Raw genomic sequence first — 11692 nt, forward strand, 5'->3', positions numbered from 1 at the left:
TGTGTTCATTTTATTATTTCTACTTTACTATTCGCTGAAATATTGCTCTATTAGGCCCAAGTTTATCCCAACACTTAGCGGGCACAAGTCTTAACCACTCGGCCAAAGCGACTTGGTGGTCGCCAGTCGCTTGAGAGATTCAAATTTTTGCGGGGAGACCCCATGTACTTACCAGGCCCACGCCTTAACCACTCGGTCAAAGTGACTTGGTAGTTACCAATAAGTTGGATTTCGCATGAAAGGCTAAGTAAAAAAGAAAAGGTTTTCATCATCATCATTCATTGTCACTATCCATTTCTACAATACCCTGTATACACTTCTAACTCAAATCCCCTCCTCACTACCTCCTCAGTGCTGTTGCTTCTCTGATGCTTCTGAAAGGATCTGCGACGGCCAAGAGTCAGAAGGGGTAGGATATCTAGCTAGAGGTTTCCTCACTGTTGTTGGAGCTGTTTCCGCCTCTGACATATTTTTGAGGTCTTGATGGAAGGGAGGAAGAACATAGATAGGAGTGACGGGTGGCTGTGGTATTGGATCAGACTGCTGTCTCTCTTGGAGCTCAACGTTGAGTCTTGCAATCTCTGTTGCAAGGGTGATGTTCTCATCCTTTAGCTCATTCTTCTCTACTGTTACCTATATTCACGAATGCCAAAGACAATTCATTAGCATTAAAATTTTGAAATTGTAATTGGCTGAGACAGAATTTGGAGGATCGCTGTCAGAATTTGGAGGATTGCTTGATTCTGATTGCATTTCGGAGGATCGCTGTCAGAATTTGGAACAATTACAGCTCCAGATTTCATAATGTTTGCATCAGAATCAAGCAATCAGGGTGCAATTTTTTCCAAGTTTAAATATATTGTTGAAGGATGACTATATTTTAACTAGATATTATTCTTCCATTAGCATGATAATTTCTAGAGGTGAAAACATCAATTGCTCATCCCTAAGCTGAAACTAATCTGTGAAGAAAGCTTTGGTTACTTCAACTTTTCTTTTTATTTGTGGAAAGTACAATATGCATGAAGACCATTTCCACTAACGTTTCTTGTTGGCTACTGCAGATCAGTTTTCTAAAGGTAGGAATTTGTTAGGAATTCTCCTTTCAAGGAAGTAGTAGATACTTATCTGAAACTTTAGCCACTTAGGTGGGATTTTTATTCTTCTCCTATAGATATGGTGCCAGTTTCCTATTTAAATATGAAAACATGTGTAGAACAGATTCCTTGTAAAAAGTAAAGAGACAATTGCTTTCCATAAAAACGATAAAATCACGAACAAACAAGTAAATATGTTTCTTTGAGCAAAACATGGACATTTAGGTTTGAGGAACTTACATAGGAAGACTCTGTCATTAATGCTACATTTTCTTTTCTGAGAGATTCAACTTGAACAATGAGATCTCTTAGAATCCGAGAAGCAGCACCGAGTACAGAGGCCTTGCCATTATTTTCCAGACGAGGTTCTGTAGCAAATTAAACTGTGTTAGTCAAATTGCACAAAGCTGCAATTCACGGTAATTGAGAATGCTCATAATAGTTTAGTAAGAAAAAGTAACCCACTAAATATGGTCAGATGCTATGACTTATTTGCAAAAGATTGTGGAATATAGTCAAGCAGTGTGATGGTAAATGACATCCTATTTAAAATTTATTTATATATTTCTAAATTAGTATTATTTTACCTAAAATTAAAAGACACAAGAAAACTCGTAAGTTATGTGAGAATTGTAGGAACATCTAAAGTAAAAATAATCTGAATGACATCACCATTTTCTTAGAACAAGTGTGTAAAAGGATGAAAGAGGCATTTTAAACGAAATAATTACCAAGTACGTGACCAAGCTCAAGAAAGAGATCATTCAATTGATCTCGTTTCAGCTTCTCCCTCTCGGCCTTGTGAATCTTCTTTGGTACCTTTCCCTGCTTCTTTTTGTTAGAGGGAGAACTGCACAATCAAAGTGGAGTTATACATTAACGGAGATAAGAGACACAAGAAAGAACATTGTGAGGATTAATACAGATAGAAGAATCACAAATCATCAACAGATCTAGCGTTCAGTAGATGGGCATAGGCATTAAACTGGAATAAGAAAGAATTATATCTGTGATATAATTGATGATAAACTATGATAAATTATGTACGATGGGTGCTTCTATTGTGAAATTGAAACTGAGCTCCAAGCTCCGAAACCTGTACCAGACGCTCCTTGGATATATGCATACACTTATTCAAGAGCCAAAGCAGAGCTTATTTATTATAATTTATCTATATATCTCCTAAAAATGCATATATGTAAACACTCTGTACTATTATAAGTATTATTATAATAATGCATGTGCACCTGTATTTTTTATCTCATGTTATCGTATGCTCGTGTTCTACTTTTCGAAGAACTGTTGTGTGTTCCCCTCTCCCAAGTCCCGTGCTACCTAGGCGATAAGAAACAGCAGTGTTTACGGCACAATAGGATCTAGAAAATTTAGTCCCTTTTATAATTTAAAAACTTATTAGATAAATGATATAATATAGGAAAAATACACTAACACCCCATCCCATAACAAAAGCAGTCACTACAAATTTCATGAATTTGGGTATTCTACGATTAAAAAAATGTCTCAGATGGTTTAAATGAACATATAACTTCGAGGGCTCTTGTTTTTTTTTTCTTTTTTTTTTTTTGCAAAATGACAATAATGGATAAAAGCAGATAATTGAAAATTCGAGGAAAGAAAACGAAATAATCTAAAGAGAGTGATGAATTCCAACTAACCCAGTAACAGGGTGCTCAGGGATCACATCCTTACTGCATTCCGTCGACATCATGTTTGAACTTCGCAAATCTGCAACAATAAAAACCCCTCACCAAGTTAGATAACTGTAGCCCCAAGAAAATCATAAAAATTCCATCATTCCCATTAAAGACCACCGCGAAAAACCAAGTCCCTAGCCTTCACGTACCTTTCCGGGGGTTATCAAAGGAAGAAGAGATTACAGTTGCGAAAGAGATCGAAGGATAACTATTTTTGAGATGTTAATTTATGATTTCAGGGTTAAATTGGGAAGGAAACTGGGGACTCTTACCATAGAAGAGGACAGGAGAGCGTGGGCGTGTGAACAGGGCGGTGGGCTGACACGGAACCCCGCGTGTTGGCTCGACTTCTCTGAAATCTGTCTCCTTGGCGTTTGCTGCCACTGAGCTGGGAGAACTTTTCTCTAAACCTGGTTTTTGAAGATCTATCCGTAGATCGAACGCACGCGAGCGGGCCGGCGCGTGCATGGCACGCGAAAGCCCCTCTCTTCATAGAGTTCGATTTGAACCATTTTGACACGTCACACTGACGGGATCCAGGAAATCAGTAAATTAAGGATTTTCCTTTTTTTTTTTTTTTTGCATTGGCTTTAAATTTTCATTAAATATGAAGACAGCTGACTTGTCTAAATCTAAGTACCATTCAAGTATACAAAGTAAAAAGGCTAAATGGCACTTAAATATCTTGTAATTTCATTCCCTTTAACACTTATATAATTTGAACAATTTTTCACTGTAGACCCAAACTGAGTTTTTATTATCAAAATCGACCGATTTTTTTTTTAATTACCAAAATCGACCCGTTTTATGCCACGTAAGCATAATCTCATTTCCTAATTAGTCGGGGTTGCCAACCCCGACTGTTTAGGAGTTGTTAAACCCCAATTAAATCAGGTTTAAGGCTTCTAATTGGGGTTTAACAACTCCTAAACAGTCGGGGTTGGCAACCCCGACTAATTAGGAAATGGGATTACACTTACGTGGCATAAAACGGGTCGATTTTGGTAATTAAAAAAAAATTCGGTCGATTTTGGTAATAAAAAATCGGTTTGGGTCTACAGTGAAAAATTCTTCTATATAATTTTAGTTGTACTTCGTAGTATTTATATACCCTGTGTTGGTTAAAATTGACGTGTTAATATTATTTGCTTTGCAAACGTAAAATTTTTATCTAAAAAGTTCACACATAATATTTATATGCTAATCTCATTACTTTCTATCTATCAAGTTTGTTAAATTTATTGTTAAATGTTTCCGAATTCTATTTCTAAACTAGAATAATTATATAATTAAATTAGAATTTGGATAGGTTTAATAGTAATCTCATAAATATTAACTGTTAAACAGCTCTAAAATTAACATATAAAAATTATATGAGAACTTTTAGATGAAAATTTACAAAACATAGGATAGTAACATACAAATTTTGATGAAGTAATGGCATATAAACGGTACAAAATATAACTGAAGGTACATGAGTGCTAACAGAGTGAAACTATCAGGTATTTAAGTGCTATTTAGCCAAGAATAAAAACCACACCCTACAGATTTCGAACTTTGGCACGGCAAATTATAGCAAGCAACCGATTTGCTACTAAGATTGTAATCAGTGTTAAAATGCGGTAAATAGACCCGGTCTCTAATTTCGATTAGTAAAACCACAAAATCTACAGTTTAAAAATGTTGCTCTTAACATAAGGGTATACAGGGTATAACAGTCTACTATACCAAACAGAAAATTGAACAGAATTCTTTCTCAAACTATCCAACACGAGCAAGCTAATATTTGAAGTACATAAATATGTGGTTCAGACTTGTACATCATTTACAGTAAAAGAGAAAGAGTTTTGTTAGGAAATACAATTGAGAGAGCATATTCGTTACGGTAGAACTTTCTCCCTTAATCCTTCTGTCACCTGAAAGTGCAACGACATTGTACTCCTTCGATGAACTTGCCTGGATGAATGTACACAGCATATGCTACGTCAAAGAGGTCAAATAAATAAGAGCGGTGGAACTTAAATATAACACTGCATATAAAATCGAAATGATATTAGTTCCGTCTAGATATTCCATAGTTTTCCCCACTCCAAGTATTGAACAAAATATTCATACAAGTTATTTTATAAATCTCATCTACTTCGTGGAGAATTTCTCTAGGTGCTTCCCTTCCCGGCGGTAGTTTGTCCCTCTTCTTGATGTATGCCACCCAATTTTTTTCCCTTTTCTATTCCTTTTTAATATTAAATTGCGGAAAACAAGTGTGAACCACCACTACTACCGCAGTAAACTACCTCTTTATGACACCTATTTCCATATATCTTTAATTTATTACTAATCACATTTTAATTATATTTTTCAGAAAAATAAGAACTAGATGCGCATGAAACATGCAGTCAAAACAAAGCAAACACAGTAGTGTGTAGAAAAGGTTTAGAAATAAGTAGTGCAAATTATCAAACTACTCGAAAAACATGCTAGCCATCTACCCCTCAAAACAAAATGGTGGTACAACGCCCTGTTCATATATGAATTTATCTCCAATTCTTCTAGACAAAGAATCTAGAACAAGCTGAAGAGAAGAAGTCTCCTAAACTAGAAATCATACTTAAATCGCAGAAAAAAATCCAAATAGAGAGAAATGCATCATTCTTTCTTCGTATGAAGAAATTCACATTTTCCTTTGGGATGTTCAGCATTCTTGTTAAAGTAAATGTTAGTCTGGAGATTAAGACTTTCTGAACATCTTTCCTAACTATTGAGTTTATGGACTTCATCAGCAAGTGCACATTGGTTTCCATAGATATAAAAGTTTTATTAAAAATCAAAGGTAAAGTTTTAAAATAATTTGGTGTGGCAACTAATACATTGTTGAACCTGCTTTTATTATCGTTGAATTCCTAGAGTTCATCTTAGGATGTACTGTGTAGAGCACATAAACAAAGAAAATTCGCACATCCATTCTTGCAAGGCGCGTGAGGGGTTAGCAAAACCTTCTATTTTTGAAATGAATGAACAGAATATTTAATTTTCTGTTTTGTATTCTACATTTATATTCACTAAGTGCTTGTCATGGCAGATTAAGAAAAAAGAAAATCATGCTGGGAAATAAAAAAGAAAGAGAACTGATATTAACTTTCTAAAATATTACAAGATTAAGCGGCAAACTCAGCACAGACGAATTAGAATTTACCCACAGTATCAGAAGAGACTTTATTTAACCATTAGTTTGTGATTAATAACACCCATATAGCTCATTTATTTCATGATTTCATCTAGAGACTTCATCCTATTAGCCTATCATTGTCTAGATATTTCCCCAAGACTTCATTTTTTTTCCTTCATTAGGCAGGCATGTCATGAATGTTACCTATTTACATTCTCATGCATATGAATCTTCACGCAGTCTCTGACATAGAGTATTCTCAGACATGTGGCGTGTTCAGATGACAATGGCTACATCAAGCATGAAAGCAGCATAAAGTTTGATATAACCATCTAGTATAGAGAGATTGCATAATTGATCCAGGATGTTGAATGTCATTCATAAATCACAGATGGCATGGTTGAGAGTATGGGATATGTCATCTAATCAGGAAAAGACTTCGAGGTAGCTTCATGTGCTATACATGATTAGACTTTAGCCTTAAATGGAACGCAGCTGTAAGCAGTAAGGCTCTATCAATAACTTTTTCTGTAACATACAGGTATGGTTGCCACTCCTTTTTTCTTCTTTCCACAATTATGTTCACAACTTTAGTAAACCGTCTCATCACGTTCTTCTGGTAGAATACCCATTACTTTCCTGAATGTTGATACACTTTATCCCAACACATATTTACTTTATGCTCTGTTTGGTAACCAAATATGTTAACCAACAGGATAAGTACATCATTCCTTTCAAACACCAAGAACATAGTACTTGTTTAGGTCTACTTAGACTTGACATATGGTCAATGATCGATAGGTATATCCACTTAATTAGTCTTCTCAGTGTTCAAGAAAATCAGGCCAATATTAGAAGTACCAAGCATTCGGGACGCATAATGTTATGCGTGCTATATTAATATAATTACAAGAAAATCAAAGGTCTTTTCACGTTAAAAAATTACCTTATGACAAGGTTAGAATTTCTCTGCACCAAGAAATACTCAATGTTGTGAGCAATCAAGACGGAACTTTCGTGCCTTTATTCTTCCATCAAGTGCAAGTGCAAGCAAGTCATATTCCTCCACATACCAAATTTCCGATACAGTTGCCTAAATGAGTAGAGACACCGTAAGTTAAGTCAAACTGGTCATATGGGCAACATAGATTGTATAAAGAAGCCAATTTAATACTGCAACGCGTGAGTCAAAATAACTACTAGTTCCAACAAAGTATTCATCGTCTTTCATCTCTTTATTTTTAGTAAGGATTAACAAAAATATTTATTATTATCTTCAAATATCCCATGATCACTGTGGAGTATACAGGAGGACCTGCTCACATGTAATTCAACTTTCTGAACTTTGCAAATGTTCTAGTCTCTCAAACTTGCTCAACTTCTAAGATTCCCATAGAGTAGAATCTATAGTTAATTTTAGCTCCTGGAAATGCCAAACTAAGTGCTGTGATGTGCTAATCCCCTGCTTCCTCTTTAGATTCCATTGATTTAACATATTATCAGAGCTATCAATTTATTGATGATAGTGGGAACCTGATCTTACTTTACTCTGTGTTAGCAATTTTCCCTTCAAAGTTTTCCACACCAACTTTTAAGGTTTATTCTGCAATGAAATAAAAAAATTCTTCTACAAATTCTGTATAACTAATCTTGCAAACTGAAATGCAACCATTGAAAAGAACAAGAAGCAGCCCAGCCAGGATGCAACTGTGAGCTATAACAAACAGAAAATATAATATATCAAAACTTGATGTGGAACCTATAATACCTCAAAACCCTGCAACTTCTGGTTAACTCGTGCAACTAGCTCATGGAAGAACTGGAGTTGATCAAAAGGCTTGTTCATGACCTATGCCAGTTTTGCAAATTAAGTAATAGGTTAGATGACTGAACAAACAGCTCACTGGCTTGATAAAGTCAATCATTTTCAGCAGATAAAACAAACAGGTGGAAAGATTCTCACAATAATTAAAAGTTATAATATGCCACAAGTATGACATGCATATGTTTCAAGTGGGTTTCAACTAAAGGAAGCTCAAATAACACCACCTCAAGATACTATATAAGCAAGTCATTACCTCTGCCGGTACTTTCGGGTGTCCTAAAAGCCTTGCAAATGAAGTGTGAAGCAACACTGGATCATACTGTTTACAGAAAAACAAGCAAGTTATATAACCAGGTCCTACAAAGAGAAAAGGAAAGCAGATACTATAATTGAAAATCAGGAAAAATACTGACCCTGTTGCATCCTGGTAAGTCAAACATTTTATCAACTCACCTTTTTCTATTTCATTTTAATAATAAGTTAATAACTAAACAAATGGTGAAGGGAAACTTAAAATTACTTACCAATTGCTGTTCAGGTGCTCTAGGAAGGGCATTTTTCAATTTTGCACGGATTGTTAGTGGATCTGTACCAGAGATCACCTGGCAATAAAACCTAAAATTAGGATCAGGTTTCAAGTTAAAGAAGACAGAAAATTTAAGGGAAAAAAATAGGAGTCAAAATGACAAATGATCTTAGTATCAAGTATGCTTTTCTCTGAATTCTTCAGTGAGTATCGTCAATGGCAATAACAACATTGATAACACCCCCACAAGACCGATAAACATGGCAATAACTTCAATGAAATGCGTTCTCGCTACTTTTTCGTTACTAGCAGCGTTATATGACCATGAAGGGGTTGAGTGTATCACATCAATATACTATTTGGAAGCAAAAGTTAATAGATTTCTCAAGTAAATTTCAAAGACCAATGAACAAGCTGGTTGAGTATAAAGTTATAAATTAGAGACCAATTAGCACTATTCTTTAAAATATGACCTATTACCCAATCACGACTAGTGGTTTTTATATTTATACCCCTCAAATCATATGTATTTTATCATCCAAATCATAATAGTTAGTATACATTCAAATTTTAGTCAACGTTAACTTTTATCATCCACACTTACAGCTAAGATAAAATCAGAATATGCTCTTATATACTATTAATTTGATAAAATATTTCAAAAATGATTAAATTACCATTGATTAACATAATCAATTTTAGAAAAAAATCTCTTTCTTGGCGCAGATATGTAACTCACCCTCCCCGAACCTTCCAGTGGCAACTCCAATTGCTGCCACCATGCCTTGCCCTCCCCCTGCGCATGCACGCACTACAACTCCTCCCTAATTCCCATGCAGAGCTGAGCATATTGTAGTTTCTTTCATTTGTGGAAACTCAATAAACAAAAATTGCAGTGTTATTGTACAGGCATTAAACTATTTGTTACTAACCCACCATCATAAAAAGGGGTTATCTAAACCGTAGATGAGTTGGACGCCTAAACCGTAGATCAAGAATGGGGTTATCTAAACCAGGCTCCATAAAGGATATCAAGATGAATATCATAACTCCTAGGGGTCTTTTTAGTTACATACAAATATACAATCAGTAGGACAAGATGAAATATCGAAAATGAATTTCAGATATTTCACATATGTTGATCAGTATAAGCTCCAAAGAAGTGGTGGAAGTTGTGTTTCTACCATATTCTGCATAAGGTCTGTTGCATAACATAATAACCAAACAAGATGGAAAAAGGACAAACCTGCCAGCATCCAAGAAGAACGCCAGTTGAAGTTAATACCACTCTATCAAGAGCTATTTTAAGTGGACAGAGATGGTCTGCAACATCTTTCACAGCACTAGCCTCAGCTTCAATCTCAAGAAACAGTAACCAACATATTAGTATAACTAAAAGTAATGATAAAATCAAGTAAATTGATGCCTCATACCTCATTTTCTGTTGCGATGACAGGTGTCAAGTGATGAGAGGCGTGAAACATACTGAAGTGATAGAGGCTTGAATTCTGAAACCAGATGACTAGCCAAGACAACAGAATGTATGTTGACTAATGACACAAGGGCACAAATGATACCAGACAGAGAGAAAACAATTTAAAAGACTATCTAACAGGTAATAAGATACAAAACTGGGATAGCTTAGCATCAAACCAAATCTATATAAAAGGTAGCTCGGCACCAAGCGGAGAAAATAAATATTTGTTCTAATTCCATAAACTCATGAAATGAAACCCCTTAGAATAACTTAAATTAAGGCTTTAAACCACTAAAAGAAATAAAAAGTAAAACAAAGTGAAGTCTTTTGGTGCTTTTGTAAGTCCAAGACACATTGCCAAAATTATCAGAAGAAGGAAGAAGCAAAGAACTTGAATGATCCATTACCTCCATCAAAATAAGGAAGAAAAATCTCCTTCACAGCCTGCCTGCAGATGTCAGAAACAGGTGTATGCGTAAGAAAATGTGAATAAAAAAAACCTTGATCAGAACAGATATGTGATCTTGCTTTACAGAAAAGTAATATAGAATGCTACCAACAGCTGAAACATCGGAAGCACGATATATATTGTGGAAAAAAATGGGTATGAACTGACGGCTCATTTTGCTAAATGAGATACCAAGAGATAATTTCCATGTGTATGTTACATTAAATTCAGGTTCAAAAAATTGTTCACTACGCATATGAATGAGTACCAAAGAAACAGATAGCAAGAACTTGCAACCATTTTCACGTTTTTATAGCAGGAGTTTACTGACGGATTCCCATTAACTGCATGTACTTCCTAAAAAAGGAAAACATGCAACATGGGTTCCTCTAAGTGAATGGCGTGCCATGTCTCACATTGTACTAAAGCTTTATCTAGCAGAAAGTTGACAATAGATGGGGATATGACAGAAAAGGCAAATTAAGCAGCTTGTAATTTTGAGCATCTATACTAGATAGAAATTCATAACAAGCACAACAGTATCATTTACAATTGTAGATCACAATATAATATCGGGATGCATTAGTCCAATTTCCTCTATCATTCAATGATTATAACAAATTCACTGCTGCTCTTATAAATGTGAAAATGTGCCTATAAGATATCCATTACTTATTAAGTATTTGCATTTAAGTTAGTGCTAATTGCTACTAGTTACTAAGCTTTTATTTACCAAAATGGAAACTGTTGACTAATGATTGTATATTATTACTCAGTGCTAAATTTGGCAAGCCGTCAATTAATTATTAGATTACATTCACATAATATACCAGTTACTTGATAATTTACTTAGTACTTATTAGCTATTAATTACATAACAATTGTTGGCATTTGTCTCTTCAAGGGAACAGAAGTTATATAAGTTAGATGCTGGTGATATATAAGACATTTTCTATGATAAAAAAATTGGTATGTGTGCTCTATGTTGATGACAATTGACAAACATTTTCATCCATGTCTGTAAGGTACATATTTATACTTCTATTTACCTCAATAATCATATTGAAGATGGCATTTGTCATCACCTCTTTTAAAAAAATCCAAAAGGTAATTATTTTGTAGATAATTTTTAAATTAGGTCCTTTCATGTATAAAACAAAACTACCATATTTAATGCGTTAAATATGTTGAAGTGAGAATAATACATATGCAGTTGCATACACATGTTTGGATTTCGGATAGTTGATGTGTCTCATACCTTGTGTTCAATGTTCATAACATAGCATGGCATTTGTGTCCATTTCTACTAAGCAATTTACTTTCTTTAATTCAACTTATATTTTTTTTTTCCTTAAGAGGTTTGAAAATTAACTCAACAATCACATAGTATAATAAAGAATAAATTGCATATAACCCTCTTCATCTATACCTTTATTAG

General features: G+C 34.6%; 2 protein-coding genes across 5 annotated transcripts in view; both read right to left on the minus strand.

Moving 5' to 3' along the window:
* On the minus strand, nucleotides 249-3141 carry LOC109820028 (transcription factor bHLH47-like). Of its 2 annotated transcripts, none has more exons than XM_020386073.1 (5): nucleotides 3085-3141; nucleotides 2774-2843; nucleotides 1829-1947; nucleotides 1338-1465; nucleotides 249-633 (listed from the first exon to the last, which is right to left on the minus strand). In XM_020386073.1, exons 2-5 carry the CDS (start codon nucleotides 2824-2826, stop codon nucleotides 349-351), a joined length of 585 nt encoding a protein of 194 aa, XP_020241662.1. In that variant the 5' UTR covers nucleotides 2827-2843; nucleotides 3085-3141; the 3' UTR covers nucleotides 249-348. The 2 variants fall into 2 exon arrangements, with proteins under 2 accessions (XP_020241662.1, XP_020241663.1); XM_020386074.1 differs by lacking the exon at nucleotides 3085-3141 and adding an exon at nucleotides 2962-3070.
* Nucleotides 4431-11692, minus strand: part of LOC109820321 — an 8150-nt gene continuing 888 nt past the window's right edge. Inside the window, exons 4-11 of one of the 3 annotated variants that reach the window (XM_020386447.1) lie at nucleotides 10214-10254; nucleotides 9763-9851; nucleotides 9576-9689; nucleotides 8328-8405; nucleotides 8057-8122; nucleotides 7747-7827; nucleotides 6925-7071; nucleotides 4632-4768 (exon numbers count right to left, since the gene is read on the minus strand). In XM_020386447.1, the coding sequence (XP_020242036.1) occupies nucleotides 6964-7071; nucleotides 7747-7827; nucleotides 8057-8122; nucleotides 8328-8405; nucleotides 9576-9689; nucleotides 9763-9851; nucleotides 10214-10254 (577 nt within the window). In that variant the 3' untranslated portion in view covers nucleotides 4632-4768; nucleotides 6925-6963. Of the gene's footprint in view, nucleotides 4793-6924; nucleotides 7072-7746; nucleotides 7828-8056; nucleotides 8123-8327; nucleotides 8406-9575; nucleotides 9690-9762; nucleotides 9852-10213; nucleotides 10255-11692 lie in introns of all 3 variants that reach the window. The other 2 variants (XM_020386448.1, XM_020386446.1) reach the window with 2 other exon arrangements.

The sequence above is a fragment of the Asparagus officinalis genome, chromosome 8 (assembly GCF_001876935.1).
Source record: "Asparagus officinalis chromosome 8, Aspof.V1, whole genome shotgun sequence".
NCBI classification, from domain to species: domain Eukaryota; kingdom Viridiplantae; phylum Streptophyta; class Magnoliopsida; order Asparagales; family Asparagaceae; genus Asparagus; species Asparagus officinalis.

Coding starts and splice junctions, on each gene's coding strand:
- LOC109820028 (XM_020386073.1), bottom strand. CDS start 2,826: ATGATGTCGACGGAATGCAGTAAGGATGTGATCCCTGAGCACCCTGTT. Junction 1,948..2,773: donor CCTGAGCACCCTGTTACTGG/GTTAGTTGGAAT, acceptor TTGATTGTGCAG/TTCTCCCTCTAACAAAAAGA. Junction 634..1,337: donor TAATGACAGAGTCTTCCTAT/GTAAGTTCCTCA, acceptor TCGTGAATATAG/GTAACAGTAGAGAAGAATGA.